Source organism: Echeneis naucrates, chromosome 21 (genome assembly GCF_900963305.1).
Source record: "Echeneis naucrates chromosome 21, fEcheNa1.1, whole genome shotgun sequence".
Classification (NCBI taxonomy): Eukaryota; Metazoa; Chordata; class Actinopteri; order Carangiformes; family Echeneidae; genus Echeneis; species Echeneis naucrates.
In genome coordinates, this window is record NC_042531.1 from 11,312,393 (window position 1) to 11,329,400 (window position 17,008).

The window sequence follows — 17,008 nt, forward strand, 5'->3', positions numbered from 1 at the left end:
GTTGAGTTGTAATTTACTTTCTCTCTCACACAGCAATGATGCCAGTGTGTTCCTGAACCATCGACCGAATGGAGCAATTCACTGTGAAGTTCAGAGTGCCCCTCTGGCTCTCATCACTAAGCCCCGTGGCCAGAGCAGCACCACCAACAGCAAGCCACTTCTGGCAGCTACCACTCCTTCCTACCCAATGCCCATCAACTTGAGCACTGGCTCCAAGGAAGCATCCAGCAGCTCTGCTTCACCACTTAAATCTGCTGCCTTATCAGGACTTGCACACAGTTCAAGGAGGACCAAGACCCCAAAATCTCTCCATACAGGAAAGAGCCCGCTTAAATCCAATTCATCCTGTCCAACTATAGACTTTGTCAGAGGTAGCGAGTCTGCTATCCACAGCAGCAAGGACTCAGACTCAGACTCTGTAGGTGAAGACTTTGATGACGACGATGAAGACGAAGATGATCTTGAAGATGAGGATTCTGAAAGTAGTCTGTCAGGTTAGATTAAAATGATCTCATAAACAAAAAAAGCCTTTGCAAAAAAATGCTGTTATATGATGCTTCTTTTAGAAATTAGCTGTGCTCTGGGTGGTTTGATTGTGAGAAGATTGCTAATTAGACTTTATTTCTGCTCTTTCTGTTTTCCCTCTGTCACGCTGGAATTCCCTGCAGAGTCAGAGAGCAATCTGGAGAGTGACTCTGATAGCTCTGAAAAAGACATGAAAGAGCACAGGGAGACAGAGGCAGATAGCGATGCAGAAAGGACTCCTCTGAAAGTAGTTAAAGCAAAGTTGTCTACTCACAAGTCCAGCTCAAACCTCTCAGCCAACTGCTCCCTGCTTAACCTGCATATCATCAAACCACCAGTTATACCTCGTGGTCTACTCACATCGACCACATTGACCAGCTCGGCGCCCCTGAGTAACAACAACACCCCATCCCCCACATTTGCCCCACTGCCAGGTAACAAATCCTTGTTTTGTTTTTTTTTTTTTTAAAAGACCAAATACATCCATTCTTTAATGGGTTCTACAGACTTGAGAAAAGTGTTAGTCTCACATTGAATAAAACAGCATGGTGTTTTGTCCCTTGCTTATGGTTTTTGAGAAAAATATCTTTCTGTGGAAAAAATTTATATAATATATTATTTTTAAATATATTAAAGAATGGGATTCTTTAAATATTATTTTTCCAATACGAGAACAAGAAAATACAAAATGTATGTCTCAGTAGTTCCAGTTTGAAACAATCTCTCGCAATGAAATTTGTTTGTCATTGTTTTAATTATCTTCAGCAGCATTTGCTGTAATAAACCAGAGTTTTAAAAAGCTGATCCTGAATGAGTCATTTAGCATATTACTAACAGAACTAAATTCTGTGTTTCCATAATGAGAAGATGTTTATTTCTTGTTCCATTTTGTCTTGGCGGCGAATAATAGCAGCTATATGCTCTGAATTACTCTTGAACCTGAAGAGGCATTTTACAAACTTAAAAATAAACAAAATTGCACCACCAATACTATAATTCCCTCAGCTCACGAGCATGCAATAAATGGGAAGGCTTCTTGCTACAAAGGTGACAATATGAATTGTCAGATATATTGTACCTCTTCATGTTTGACTTGAGGTAACTTCTGTACTGAACAAATTCCAGCTTGTCACATGATAGAAAGTTTGCAATTTCATTCATAAAACAATTATTTGTTTTATGTGATAACAAGTATGTGGCACCCCTTATTTTTCCCAAGGTGTGTCCCAGTAAACATGCTAAGGGTTTGCAGCTATTTATGCAAAAGCGTTGAGTAATTTCTCTCATTTTCAGGATCAGGAAGGAGGAGAAGAGTGACAGATGAGCGAGTTCTACGATTGCCTCTTGAGTTTGGGTGAGCTATTGTGCATGCACTTCATATTAAAGGAAACTCACTGATTGGTTCGCCTGGCCATGTCCCATTTGTCCTTGCTGTCACATAACTATATTGTTTGTGCTTATACAGTTGGTGTTATAGTTAAATGTCAGCTCACTGAGGGCTGACTAGCGACCTTTTCTAAAAGGTCATCTATGGGCAACTTCTATTGTGGAGATGCCTCTCTATGCATTTGATACATGCAAAAGACAGTTGGTTGAGTTTTATTGAACCTATGGTGTTGAGAAATTTAGTAAATAAATGAATCATATCAAATACTGTTGTTTCAAAAAGCATTACACTCGTTTCTGGTTTGTGGGAAGCGACATCTTTCATTAAGGACTGAGTATGAGCAGACCACAAAAACCATCCTTGCCTTCCTGTAGGGGGGCTTTTAAAACCCAGTTTCGAGCATTAAGAAAGAATGAGCAGGAAATGAAATGAGGCCCAACATTTCTCATAAGGGGTTAATTGCATCCAGCTTCAACACAGACATGCAACATTAGCAGCACTCTGCCCACAAATTCTGCCGCCTTGACTCAGAGTGGGCTTTCATCTTCTCAGGATGTTTTTCATCAGCAGGTTCGCAGGAAGCAGAGAGGCCACAAGACTGTATTTCAACCCCTATTCTGTCCGGGAGAGCAGACTGTATATGTCTATTCTGTAAGCTATGGCTGCTCTCCTGTGGAGCTCATGAGGAATAAGGAGTTGCCCTACTTGGCCAATGGCCATTTAGAAGTCTGATTACTGCAAGGGTCACAGACTGCACAAAAAACTGTACAGATATCCATTACATTGCTTGATGACTGGAAGGAACTCTATGCTGGAATATTTTAGCTTTTAAGATATATATTCAGTAGATACAGTTGTAAAAACAGTATTTTTAATGATGTGGTACCATTTTTGTATTTTTTTTTTCCAGGTGGCAAAGAGAGACCCGAATCAGGACTGTGGCAGGTCGTTTGCAAGGGGAGGTAGCTTACTTTGCCCCATGTGGGAAGAAGCTGCGTCAGTATCCAGATGTAATGAAGGTGAATCAACGTGGGCATTTGGTTGTATTGGAAATACCTGCAGATTGAAAGCTTTAAATTATTTTTATCATATATATCACATACTGATATAGCACTAAATTGCAACATTTGACCAGACATCACGCCCATGCATTTTGTGTTTTTTGTCTGTCTGCAGTACCTACTGCGCAATGGAATAACTGAAATCTCAAGGGATAACTTCAGCTTCAGTACGAAAATTAAAGTTGGTGACTTTTATGAAGCCAGAGAAAGTCCAGAGGTAAATATGACTACATCAAGTGTTTTTCTTAAAGGACCTCCAAAACACAACTTCTGTTACATGGTATTTCATCATAGTGTAATCTTATCCAGAATTCATATTGATTCACTGAAGAATAGCAACAGTTATTTAATGATCATAGATCGAAAATTAGAAATACCAGTAACTCAATCTGCCAGTGTTGGAATTTGATTGACACACATCATGAACATACAATGCAGACTGCAGTAATACCAAGCGGTGCCAATATCTTTTTTCTTGAAAACCCCCAGGCAATGTTGTCAAAATGCAAGTATTTCAATTCCAATAATCAAACTAGTAACGGTTACTGATATAGTTGCAGGAAAAATACAAACTTGCATCGCTAATGATCCAGTCGGGAAAGATATTATTTTATTTGTTCCCTCTGCTTTATGTCACCAGGGCGTCCAGTGGTTCTTGCTGGCAGAGGAGGAGATCACTCCCTGTATAATAGCAATGGATGGGAGGCGCAGCCGCCGCTTGAAGTCTGAGCACCAGCTGAAAGGCGATGGCATTGGGGCACAAAAATGTAATGCTCATCCTCTAAATGTTGGTGAAAATACCTTACAAGATGTCAACAATGCCAAGCTGTTGCGCAAACTGGAAGCTCAAGGTCAGTTTAGATTTCAGGAATATTTTAGCTGTAGCTGTTTAATGACAAACATAAAACACCTGCTCAGATTGGCCTCTATGTTGTATCAGATGTTGCTACGAGTCATTTTTTTCCAAACTAAGAATTTTTTGCTGTCTAAATCAGTTCGGAAAATATTTTGGTGGTGGTCCCTCATTCCAAGCTGGGACGATTTCACACATCTTAGAATGTTCATACTAAGAACAGTCAAGGCCGTTTTGTACCTTTTATCGTGGATTGGTGCAAAAATGACAAGCATTTTCTCTGGAGGTTATTTTAAAGGATTTATTGAGTAACTATTCCATATTTTATGTCCTGTTGCAGAAATAGCTCGACAGGCAGCCCAGATCAAATTGATGAGAAAACTGGAGAAGCAGGCTGTGGCACAAGCAGCTAAGGAGGCCAAGAAGCAACAGGGTAAACAGTTTAACTTCTCTAACTCCAGTTCATTTTCTGCGTGAAGGCTTAATTTGTTTGTGTTTTCCAGCAATTATGGCTGCTGAAGAGAGGCGGAAAAGGAGAGAGCAGATGAAGATTCTCAAACAGCAAGTAAGGGGTTTACTTTGCCTGTGTTATTGTACTCTACATCCAGAGCTTAAAGACTACTCTGTTCTGTTGTGTATTCAGATTTTGTGCACTCCAAGGTGAAGAGGTTTGAAGCACAGTTGAATTGCTTTGAAATTCTACAAGGAAGTTGCTGTGCTTCAGAATACTGCTCCTTCCTCATCTGCATAGGCCCACTGTACTTCTTCACCCCACACCCTACTACCCTCCTCCTCACTATAACATGCATGACTTAACAGTTAATTCATTTGATCTTGCCCTCATCCTTTTACCAGGAGAAGATCAAGCGCATTCAGCAAGTTCGTATGGAGAAGGAACTCCGTGCACAGCAAATTCTGGAGGTTCGTCCTGAAAGTTATTGCAGAAACATTCTAAAACACTTCCTTTCTGCTGTTGATAGGATTTTTTTTTTTTTAAGTAAGCCAACCAAAGGCTTATTCCTAAATTATTTCATCCCACTTTTGGTCACATCCAGTGAGTACATGTGACTAATGCTTAATTGGTTTTTACAAAAGTGCCATTGAATATGAAAATCTCCTCACACGGTGATGGAGCTTAATACAAAATACAGTATTTCATTAAGTAAAAGGTGGCCCACAGTTTACCATGGCCATGTGAAAAACCTACTTTGCATTCTGTCAGTAATAGAGGCTGTGAATTATTTTAGCTTTTATAAATCAAATTTCAGTTGACACGCTTGGCAAGCAGCTCTTAGCAGGATTTCATTGGGGCTATGATTACTGATCGAAATGTTGCTTAATTTATTCTAACTCACTGCTTGTAATAACTGTACTTGCCACAGCCATTTTGTGTTTTGAGTGTTAATAGGAAGGGATAATCATTAAGATTTCAATATGTTTGATTTTGTCAGTGAGCCAATGGCTCTATTTAGCTTTTTGTATTTTCTACTGACAGCATTAACTGTGAAACCGATTAAAAGAGTAATTTTACAAATATACCAAATTTATAGATATTCAATACAACATTGAACTGTAATAATGTAATTATTTTAATATTAGAGCTCTTGATTTTAATTAGCAATACAATGCTTTCCCAATTAAATATCATTTTAATCAAAGCTTTATTGTAACTTGAATACTATGTGTGTTTTGAATGATTACATCACTCGCTACTGTTAATAAACTTCATACATTTTTTTGCATGCCCAGGCTAAAAGAAAAAAAAAAGAAGAAGCTGCCAATGCCAGAATATTGGAGGCTGAGAAACGAAACAAGGTGAGTTAGATGAGATTTATGTGTAAACAGTGTTTTCGTGACTGTTTTCTACTTCTTACTTCCTACCTGTTTCCTACAGCCCATTCTATTGTTCAACTGCCACAAATGTCCCATATGTCCCCCACGCTCACTCTTTTGTTTGTCTGCCCTGTAATGTTTTTGCTCCATTGTACTGCCTGTTGATGCAGAAGCAGCTTTCCTGGCCTTGGTTTATCACTGCAAATACATGTTGTTGTTGTTTTTTTTTTTTTCTTTTTCTTTTTCTTTTTCACATTAGCTCAATTAATAAAGCCAACAGACCAAGAATTCTTTTTTAGGTTGCTGGTGTGTAGGATCAGAAGGCCAACCATTTCTGTATGCTTTTAAAATTATAAATTAGTGTAAATATGTTTTGGTCTCTCATTGAACTAATCTTTTTCTTTCCTAAAGGAAAAGGAATTGCGAAGACTACAAGCTGTCATATTGAAGCACCAGGTGGGTAGTTTACTCACGACCACATTACTTGAACACCAGCCACATGTGTTTTTGGAGTGTTTTGGGGATGGTCTCTATTCATAATATGTATATCCTCCACAATATACCCTGTCCTGGTTTCTCCAGTTTATTTTAATTCTAGCTCTCTTCAAGTTGCATTCTTCTTGCATTGTTTTATATATTTTGTGTGTGTAACTTTTCTCTTTTGTATTACTTTGCTAACTGTTTCTACCAGGAGTTGGAGAGGCATAGACTAGATATGGTATGGGTATGTTTGTTTCTGTACATTTAACAACATACTGTGAATGTACTATGATAAATGGTTTCCATCACGGTTTGCATCAAGCGTAGCATTGGCTGCAGTCATACTACATCCTTCTGCATGGCTTTTCCAGAACACTGTGCTGCATTTATCTGTGCTATTTTTCTCTCAGAGAATACACACTTATTACCTTCCAAAGATCAAAAAACGTTGTGACTCCAGGATTGAAAAGTCTCTGATGACCCAATAGCTTTTCAGTAATTTCTGTTTTGTACTAAAATGAAGTTGGATGCCCTTTTCTCTATTGTATGGTAGATGGCTTTCCTCATTAATTTTCTGAGTCATATAACAGTTTGTACTTTTGCCAGTGATATACACCACTGACTTAATGGAGGGAAAATTCATTGTTTATTCTTCATCAGTTTCCCCTGTGCGTACAAATTTGATATTTATTTTTTTGAAGATATGGGTGTTTCTGGTATTTCTTCCATAGCTTATTTTTGACAATGATTGGAGTTAAATTTTAATCATTTAAAATTTTACCCTAGGATACTTTCATTGTTTCATATGATGCTTGTTAGTTGATTGAAAATCTACTCATTCTTTTGCTTGCTACTTTAACAGCTGTGAAAATTGGCCTTCACCAGCTTTCAGTTTGCTGCTTGACACCATGTTCACATTAACAATGGCTGTTTGTGTCTTTGAGCTTGTGCTATCTGTATGCAGCAATCTTCTCATGTGCTTTTTGTTAACCGTTGTGCTCCATTTACTGTAATGACTATGCAATGGATTATGTATCTTTTACATAAAAACTATTGTACAATGAGCAACCTTTGATTATGCCAAACAGTGACCAGTGCTGCATCTTCCACTCTGCATGCCAGGTGCTTCATATACTGAGCCCTATTTCTCTTTATAAAATAAGCAAAACTGTAACTGGAATAGAAACTGTGTGCCTGTGCTCCACTAGGAGAGGGAAAGACGCAGGCAGCACATGATGCTCATGAAGGCAGTGGAGACTCGTAAGAAGGCAGAGGTGAGTAACTGCTGATTGGCTTTTGTTTTTTTTTTTTGATCATTTTTTAATCCAGTTGTTAGCTATGTGTTTTTATTGTATCTCTTATTTAAATATTTATAATTTCACATGAAAGATAGATGGCTTTTAGCTTACTTTAATGTTTTAAGTCTTTGGACAATTTATCTATTTTTGATAATTAACACTGTAGTAGTAGTAATTGAGGATGTGATTTGTTTTTAATGTGTGCACTGTACGTAATAGAAATGTACATCATTTGAACCAGCAACAGTACAAAGCAGAACTGCAAATTATAGTTTCTATTTCCTTGACTGCAGGAAAAAGCACGTCTGAAGAAAGAGAAGAAGGATGAGAAACGGTTAAACAAGGCAAGGAAACTAGAGCTCAGAAGACTGGAACTGGAAAAAGCAAAGGAGCTGAAGAAGCCAAATGAAGACATGTGTTTAGCAGATCATAAGGTATTCACACATTGTGGAGCTGTTGGCAGATGAAAATGAGTCCATATAAATTGCTACAGACAGTCTCCATCTGTGGAGTAGATATGTCTGGAAAGATTAGATCTTCTACCAGGCCAGGGATTTTTTTGAAAATCAATCAGTATAATCACTGTCAGAGCTATAGGCAGGGTAGCTTTTGATAGGTTTATGTTTTCATTTGTTCACTGACCAGATATAGAAAGATAGGTGCTTAATATCACTAAACTAATCTGTAATTGACAAAGATAAAAAAAGATGTAGGGTCAAAAGTGGCTGCCGAATTAGAATACCAAATATGACTAATGTTTTGATTGTAGTCAAGAAATTCTTGGTCTCTTAACAAGCCAATGAAACAAATTAATATAAAGCAAGTCCTTTGGTCAGACACTTTTCTGTAAACTCCATAAAACAAAAAAACAAACTGCAATTCATGGTATTAATATTATGAAAAGTACTGGTTGGTAGTACAGTGGGTAGTTAAATAATTATCAATGAAAAGTGCTGAAGGTAAAAATAGATAATCTATCTCTCTCCAGCGGCTTCCAGATTTGTCACGTATCCCTGGTCTGGTCTTACCAGGAAATACTTTCTCTAACTGCCTGATGGTGCTACAGTTTCTGCGCAGCTTTGGAAAGGTCCTGAGATTAGACATGAATTCAAACATCCTCAGCCTAAGTGACCTTCAAGAAGGGTTACTCAATATCGGGGACAATATGGCCAAGGTGCAGGACCTGCTGGTGAGCATGCTCTCTGCAGCTTTGTGTGATCCTGGTGTTCCTGCAGGTCACAAGGTGAGTGTCATTGTTAACTATTCAAATCAAATCAAATCAGATTTATTTGTATAGCGCCAAATCATAACAAAGTTACATCAAGGCACTTTACATATAGAGCAGGTCTAGACCAAACTCTTTATAAATTTATTTAAAGAGACCCAACAGATCCCCCGATGAGCAAGCACTTGGCAACAGTGGCAAGGAAAAACTTCCTACTATTATTTGTGCGGTTGTTGAATTTCAAATGCTTTTTGCACTTTCAATTATACATGGATGCTTACATATATATGAAATGTGTGACGACACTTTAATTTACTTAATTAGACTACACTACTAATTTACCAACACATAGGAAAAAAACATAGGAAGGAGTTATTCAAGATATTTAAGGAAATGTAAGAGCAGAGACATTATGGATTAATAAGTATGGGGGACCCTGGTAACAGCACAATTACAGCTCCCATTAAACATTTTACTGTATGTAAGTGTTTTAGGCTCAGTTTGATTGATTATAATTGTGGTTTAAACATAAGATATAGTCTGTTTACTTGATTCAGTATAATCTTGCTCATCATAAGAAACTGTCTCAGGCTGTTGTGTTCTTCTGCATCTACAAACACCTAAAGACAATGCATGGCTTCACAATCGACGTAAACATTATGCATGTTCATAACCGTCCAACTGTCCCAGATCCACTTAGCATCAAGAAGAGATAATTGCTTCGTGCTAATAGACTCCCACTGTCACCCTATTTCCTTAAGGAAAGAAAAAATCCTTGGCTAAATAGGGAAAAAAAAATACAACTGATGAACGCTGTGACTCAACTTCATCCTTTTAACCATTTTCTTTTAGAACAAAACAAGCTTGGGGGACTACTTGACTAATGTGGAGATCGATCGAGACAATGTGTCCGAAATCCTGCAGATCTACATGGAGAGCAACTGTGAACAGACAGATCTGTCTGCTCTGGCTTTCAGTCTCAAGACTAAAGCTTTTCAGGCCCATACTCCGTGTCAGAAGGCCTCCATGCTAGCATTCCTGGTTAATGAGCTCTGTTGTAGTAAAGCTGTGACCAGGTGAGGGATCTGCTTGCTTTTGTTGCTGATCTTTTATTTTTGGCTTTTACTTTTAGTCACATTACATACATTTACACAATTATTATTACACAATTTCTCAGTTTTTGCAGCCTGTAAATGAAATTGGACTCGTACTAAAATTAAACATGATCCTTTTCAGGAATATGGTGATATAAATCATTGTTGTCTTGTAAAACTGTTTGAATGAACTGGAGTGATTCGTATGTGCCAGAAGTACACAAGTTAAACTCTTTGCCTGAGAGCAGGAAATGTTGACTTATTTTATTCATACAAGCTTAAATTTTGATGAAATGAGTATCAGAAGGAATATGTCAAACCATGATCAGTTTCACCAGGTTGCATCAACCTACATGTTGTCAATTTTTCATCAGTTCCGGAAGCAAATCTGGTGCGCACTATAGTGTTGTCTAAATGTTCCATACATTTATTATATACAAAGATCAAAGAAACATCTTTTCCAACATGATTTGTTGCAGTGAGATCGACAAAAACATAGATCACATGACCATCCTGAGGAAGGATATTTGGGTTGTTGAGGGAAAGCTTCGCAAGTGAGTACATACCTCATCCAAAATGTTCAGTGAATATAATGGAATATACTTTGTAGTGAATAAGACAGTTATGCTGAGACAACCTATAAGTTTCTGTCCATTTTGACTTCAAAGGCTGAGAAGCATCCATGGTAAGAGGACAGGCAAGAGAGACAACAGTGTGGGAGGAGAGGATGTCCACACCTGTGTCATCCCCACTGCCAGAAGTAAATGCAAGAGGAAAGAAGGAGAGAGTGAAGAAGAAGAGGATGAGGATGACGACAGTGAGGACCAGGGAGAGGATGATGATGAGGACGATGATGATTCAGGCGGGAAAAAAGGAAAGAAAGCGGAGATATGCGAAGAAGAGGTCAGTAACAGCACAATGCGTTTTACTCTTGCCAGCAGCTAATTCAGTTTTGCAGTAAATGTCAGCTGCTCCACTGGCTCTCACTAATGAGATCGTTTCATCTAGGACGATAGTGTACACACAGTCAGCATGGAAGAGCTGGAAAAACAAATTGAGAAAACATATAAGGTGAATTTCACATTTTACCATTTTATCTCAACAGCAACTGATCAATGAATTTAATACATTATAGTTCAACCTCTTGTACTTGCTGTCTCCTTTAGCAACAGAGTCAGATCAGCCAGAAGCTGTTTGATTCATCTCACTTGCTGCGGTCCATGATGATTGGACAGGATCGCTACAGGAGGTGTTACTGGATCCTTCCTCAGTGTGGGGGCATCTTTATCGAAGGCATGGAAAGTGGCGAAGGTGCAAACCCAATCTGATAGCTCAGTTTTTATTATTGTCTACACATGCATGATATAAATTTGAATGTTTTTGGTGCATTTTCTCCATGTTAACCCTCTTATATTGATATTTCTTAGGTTATGAGGAGGTTGAGAAAGAGAGGGAAAGACAAGAGATGGCTCAGGTGACTAAGATAAAGGAAGAGCATCTGGAAGAGACAACAAAGCCTGTGGTATCCATCCCAGCACAGAGCACAGACAGTGATACATCCACACCAAAGAGCCAACAGGACAAAGGCGGTCTCAATCTCTTCCTCCAGAAACCTGGTTCCCTATCAAGCAAATTCCTTGAACTAGCTAAAGTGGTTAGAGGTTTAGACATCAGTTCTTACAACAGTCAGAGCAGCCATTCTGCTACAGTTCCTACCACTGCATCCTATCCCTCACATCCTACCACTCAAACAGGAATATTTCACAGCCCACTGCCTGCAACTCCTCAACAGGGGTTCATTGACAAAACGGATACTTCAGTGCCATGTCTGCTCAGTGCCCCCCATTTCAAAAGCAGTCCCTGGATGACCTGCATCCCTCACCCTGATGACCAACTTTCCAAAATGCTGAATGAGAAAAGCAGCCAGTGGTTTAGCCTCCTGCCTCGCTCTCCTTGTGATGAGTCCTCAGTCACCTCTAGCTCCAGTCCCCCAGCATCCTCCTCTTCTCCACAGACCATAAGCACCAAATCCCCATCCTCTCTCTCCCCTAATCCCTTAGCTACAGCCAGCTACAAGACTCCTGCTGGGATCAATAACGTGCAGTTCTCTGTCCTTCAGGTTGGTGAATAACAATAATGCTTTAGCTGTTTCAACAACAGTTACGTAGGTGTGCTTTTTCAGTAATGTGACATGTTTTTGTAGTATTAGACAAGTATTAGTCTGCATTACATGACTATTTACCTGTGTTACTAATCTGAGAAATTCTTAGCTCTGTGACTGCATTTGTCTTTATACATCACGCAGTAGAGAAATAAATTATCTGTGTGTTCTCCCTCTCAGCAAGTAAAACCTGACAGTCTTCAAAGCGGGATGGCACTGTGTGACGTGTCCAGTACAGTGAAAACTCCCAGCCTGCCCTTTCCTGGCACTTCCTTCCCCCTTGTGCTGAATCTGGCCTCCCAGCATGCAGAGAGCAATGGGGACAGGGACCTTCTCATGCTGAATAACAACACTGTCAACAAAACCCCAGAAGCCCTGAATGAGAAGCCCCCTTGTGCTTCATTCCCTGCTATGGAGGTGGCCAAGACCCAGGACTACCCTAGACCTCAGCCAATCCCTGAGGGTAATAATGGCCTGTTGTCTGTTCTCATGAGTGAAATATACTAAAGATATTCACTGCCTGCACATTACTAGAATACGTGCGGTGTTGACTGTCACTCAATTATACAAAAATGTATGACAATAGCTTTTACATCTATGGCATGTTTGTTGGCAGATATGCTGCATGGTTGGTGGCGAGTGTCAGACATGCAGGAACTGCACAGTCTGATCAAGGCCCTCCATAGCCGAGGGATCAGAGAGAAGGTCTTGCAGAAACAGCTCCAGAAACATATGGAGTACATGTCCCAGCTCTGTGACAACAGCAATGATGGTGTGTCTCTCTCCTCGAATTTATTAAGTCATGACACAACAGACATCAAATCATTTAAAAAGAAGCATTTGTGGATTTATGCTTTTAAAGAAGTTGTTTGCCCTAATGCTTGCATGTATCTGTGGGACAGCTATAAATGTGGCAGAGCTCGAGAAGCAGGAGGTGAATGAGAAGACAGTAGAGAGTTGGTGTGTTGAGGAGCAGGCCATGGAGGTTGATATCAGCCTGCTGCAGCAGGTTGAGGATCTAGAGAGGAAAGTCATCTCTGCTGGCCTGCAGATCAAGGTACAAGCAAGGAAACCCTCTGCTTATCATCTATTTTCAACTCAATTTAATTGAGAAATATGTTTTCTCCAAATGGCTTTCAGATGCAATCTCATGAGTATTTCTCAGGCATTTTCTGGGATTGACTCGAGTGTCCCTTACGCATATGAAGGTACACCGCTTTGTCACCAAACGCTGCATTGCAATGGGCAAATTTTACTGTGTCCCTCAGGGCTGGATGCAACCTGAGCCCCAGTCAGAAAGGGAGGACCTGGTCTATCGTGAGCACAAGTTTCTCTCTCCTTCAGCTTCAGATACCAAGCTTCAGATAGAATCCAGCCCAGAACAACTTCCTGGGACTGTGCTGCGTTGGCCCAACAATCCTCTTGATATAGCTGTCACTAGACTGGCAGAGCTGGAGAGGAACATTGACCGAAGGTAGCTGAAGAGGAACCTTAATCTTCCAGTCACTGATACAAATATTCAGAGAGATTAGATAATGCCACAATGACTGTTTCCATAGGAGAAGTTGTGTAAAACAGGGAAAGCAATTAAGATTCAACGTTCAATATACAATTTGTACTTAATTTTACACAAGGCATTGCTGTCTAAAACTACTTAAGATAGTTTTTCTCTGAATTATTTTATTTATTTATTTTTTGTTCATTTATTGACTGTTCTAATCCAGTGTGATAAACTTAACTTGCATTTGATTTCCAGTGAGGATGAGGTGGCTCCTGGGATGAGGTTATGGCGTAAAGCTCTCGGTGAAGTGCGCAGCTCAGCTCAGCTGTCACTCTGCATTCAGCAGCTGCAAAAATCCATCGCCTGGGAACGGACCATCATGAAATTGGTTAGTTATGCCTCATTTCTCTCTAACTCCCTTTCTCTCTCCATAAAGGATTAGTTTGTTTAGTTTTTTGCATTTTTTTTTTTTTTCCAAGTTTCATTATAAACTCAATTTAAAGACGGATTTGTGTGTATTCACAAATTCCCCTTCATATGATGTTCAAGGAGTGGTTTGCGGTTGCATGACATCTCATTTTGACATATAAATACTAAATGATCCAATGGTTAAGAAAATTTTTGTCAGATTTGAAAAGACTTATGTCAGATTTTAGTATCAAGAATACAGTTAATCTACAAGATGCATTGTTCTTAAAGGGACATACAGAGGTACATTATCTCTATCTATATCATTTTTAACAGCAAGTATTTTGTTGCTTCCAGCACTGCCAAATCTGTCACAAGGGGGATAATGGAGAACTGCTCCTACTATGTGATGGCTGCGACAAAGGCTGCCACACATACTGCCATAAGCCCAAGATTACCACAGTGCCTGATGGTGACTGGTTTTGTCCCACTTGTGTTACAAAGGTACACAATGCATGTGCTGACTGTATTTTTCACAGAGCTCTCTTTTGTCTTTCATTTAACCAAATCTTATGTTTTTTTTGTGTCCTGTCATCGTAAAGGGCCTCACATTGTGTAATTGAGAAATGACAATTCACATATACACAGACAATGAACTGATTTGAACGTGAAGTTTTTCGGAGGCTGTGCACCAGTCATTTCTGTGTTACATCTTTCAGGAAAGTGGTCATTCCCCCCGGAGCAAGAAGCAACCGAGCCGAACGGCTGGAGGAGGGAAGAAGAGCAGTGAGGTAAAACGAAATAGTAAACCATCTGTGCTAGGAGAGCTCATCAAAGAGGAGGCTGCCAGCAGCAACAGTGTGCCAAAGAAGGGTATCAAGGAGTTTAAGAAAAGGAAAAGAGAGGAAAGCCCGACCAGCTCCCAAGCCAACCATGACAGCCCGGTCCACTACACAAAAAAAGCCAAAATGGCTAAAGACAACACAAATGGGTTGGCAGTGTGTCGGTAGGTATGAACAGATACTCCATGTATGCATAGGACATGCATTTATTTTATCTCGTTATAGTTAAGAAAATTGGAATTTGTAGAAATTGGAACTCCTAAAACGCGTACAAAACAATCATCCTTGTTCGGTTATGAATCTCTTCTTCATTTCATTTAATTCCATGCCAAACCTCAGAAATCAAGAGATGAAAAAAATCTGATAACAATGTTTCAAACATGTTCTCAAACAGGTGAAGCCAAACTGCAATTAAATCTGTAGTGCAAAGGGTTCAACTGTGTTTGCTGCCTGTTTCCTGCAGAGAGCTGCTGGCCGAGCTAGAGGGCCATCAGGATGCCTGGCCCTTCCTCACTCCAGTCAACCTTAAAGCTGTGCCTGGATACAGGAAAGTCATCAAGAAGCCCATGGACTTCTCCACCATCAGAGACAAACTTACCACCAACCAGTATGTTTGTTTTGCAGTTGCGTTGATGGATTTTAAATGTTTTCTATTTGTTTCATGTTTTCTAGAAATTGAAATAATTTATAATAATTGCAGGTACTCAAATTTGGAGACTTTCATCATTGACGTAAACCTGGTGTTTGATAACTGTGAAAAATTCAATGAAGATGATTCTGAAATTGGACGAGCTGGCCACAGCATGAGGAGATTCTTTGACAAACGATGGACCGAACTGCTGAAATAAAAAATTAAAGTGCTGACTTCCTGCTAAAGTTTCTACATATCAGACTTTGTGAATGGTGTTGGACACATTCTCCTCACCTGTCAAACTAAATCAGCATACATTTATGTGCATTGTGACAAGACAAACATTCTTGCTGTATCTGCTGGGGAAAAAATTATAAATTACTGTCTTCAAGTGCAATACAGTTTTCTGTCAAAATACACTGACTTTTAGACTCAGTATTGTATTGAAAGATTGCCACTGTAGATAGGTCAGACTTTTTTTATCATCAGTATTGCAGTATAGCTTTGTGTAAATGTATATTTATTTTCAATTTATGTTTGTCTTTTCTATTAAAATTAGGAAATGGCAAATAGCTTTAACAAAATCTAAAGATTGTTTTTGTGTATGTATTGAACAAGCCAATCAAAAAAAAAGGAAAAAAAAAATAGTTTACAGTGTTGTGACTGTAGGGTGCCAGCAGTACTATTGTTCATCTGCATTTGTGAGTTAAATGTGTGAAATGCAAGGAGGTATCACTGACACATGTACAGCATTCATTTCTGTCTCAGTTTTCATGTCTTATTTGTAAAATGTATAGTGTGTACATACAAGTTAGTTGTGTTGAATTTATTGTCGATGTATAAAGATGATTGTAGCATTTAATACTGTAAATGACCTCCACGTTGTCAGTACCTGTCCTACACAGTGCTGAATGTCCACTCAAATGCTGTGGTCTCAGTACTGTAGTGCCTGACCTCCGACCTCTGAACAGTGGGTTTGTTTTTCTTAATACTTCAAGTGTGTGTACTGTATATGTGGCCTGCACAATACACTGTAAGAAACCCTCACACAAGCTATCTAATTCTTAAGAGCTTTTCCTTTGAACCAGCTTGATCTGGTGCGTAGTGTGTGTTATCTCTGAGCCTTTCCCTCCACCACAGTCTTGTCAGACTTCCTGTAGTGGACAGATATGGAACCTGCACTGAGCTTTAACCCAGCATGGAGTCTGACACAGTCATGGTCCACTGGAGACATTGTAAGACAGCGGAATTTGGAGGACAAGAAGGGACTGTATTTTATTATAAATATTATGAAATCAGTAGGAACTTTTATAGGAATATTTTTTAACAGTGGATGTGTGACACAGACAAAATAAACCCGTTTTTCTACATAACACTCCAAATTGGCGCTCACTGTTTTACCCTTCTTAGGCTTATTTTTATCTATACAAGTATATATGTCAAGAAATGCCTTACATTATTACCATATGACTCCACTGGAGTGACATTAAAACATTAATGCCAATGCACTGCTGCTCAGTATTTCCAATCCACTTCAGAGGAAAACACTGCGGCAACGTTTTTCTAACTCATTTCTCAGCCCTAATTCAGAGAGCATGTGCTAAATAAGATAAAGAGAGACTGTATCGATGTGGAGGTAGTGGCCTGACCAGGTTTGTGCAGGACAAACAGAGGAAAGGTGACTGATGAAGTCAGCACCAGCTGACAGA

General features: G+C 39.3%; 1 protein-coding gene across 1 annotated transcript in view; it reads left to right on the forward strand.

Moving 5' to 3' along the window:
* The window catches only part of baz2bb (bromodomain adjacent to zinc finger domain, 2Bb), a 45,800-nt gene extending 28,994 nt beyond the window's left edge, over window positions 1–16,806 (forward strand). The window contains exons 10-39 of the mRNA XM_029531006.1: window positions 34–494; window positions 669–959; window positions 1,819–1,879; window positions 2,823–2,931; window positions 3,089–3,190; window positions 3,614–3,824; window positions 4,167–4,259; window positions 4,330–4,391; window positions 4,682–4,747; window positions 5,576–5,641; window positions 6,071–6,115; window positions 6,351–6,383; window positions 7,348–7,413; window positions 7,731–7,871; window positions 8,426–8,680; window positions 9,515–9,738; window positions 10,236–10,310; window positions 10,425–10,659; window positions 10,765–10,827; window positions 10,923–11,067; window positions 11,184–11,875; window positions 12,098–12,380; window positions 12,534–12,689; window positions 12,820–12,974; window positions 13,186–13,391; window positions 13,674–13,806; window positions 14,184–14,330; window positions 14,546–14,832; window positions 15,132–15,275; window positions 15,369–16,806. Coding sequence (XP_029386866.1) covers window positions 34–494; window positions 669–959; window positions 1,819–1,879; window positions 2,823–2,931; window positions 3,089–3,190; window positions 3,614–3,824; window positions 4,167–4,259; window positions 4,330–4,391; window positions 4,682–4,747; window positions 5,576–5,641; window positions 6,071–6,115; window positions 6,351–6,383; window positions 7,348–7,413; window positions 7,731–7,871; window positions 8,426–8,680; window positions 9,515–9,738; window positions 10,236–10,310; window positions 10,425–10,659; window positions 10,765–10,827; window positions 10,923–11,067; window positions 11,184–11,875; window positions 12,098–12,380; window positions 12,534–12,689; window positions 12,820–12,974; window positions 13,186–13,391; window positions 13,674–13,806; window positions 14,184–14,330; window positions 14,546–14,832; window positions 15,132–15,275; window positions 15,369–15,516 — 5,155 coding nt within the window. The 3' untranslated portion in view covers window positions 15,517–16,806. The remainder of the gene's footprint in view (window positions 1–33; window positions 495–668; window positions 960–1,818; window positions 1,880–2,822; window positions 2,932–3,088; window positions 3,191–3,613; window positions 3,825–4,166; window positions 4,260–4,329; window positions 4,392–4,681; window positions 4,748–5,575; window positions 5,642–6,070; window positions 6,116–6,350; window positions 6,384–7,347; window positions 7,414–7,730; window positions 7,872–8,425; window positions 8,681–9,514; window positions 9,739–10,235; window positions 10,311–10,424; window positions 10,660–10,764; window positions 10,828–10,922; window positions 11,068–11,183; window positions 11,876–12,097; window positions 12,381–12,533; window positions 12,690–12,819; window positions 12,975–13,185; window positions 13,392–13,673; window positions 13,807–14,183; window positions 14,331–14,545; window positions 14,833–15,131; window positions 15,276–15,368) is intronic.
* Window positions 16,807–17,008: the final 202 nt, after the last annotated feature.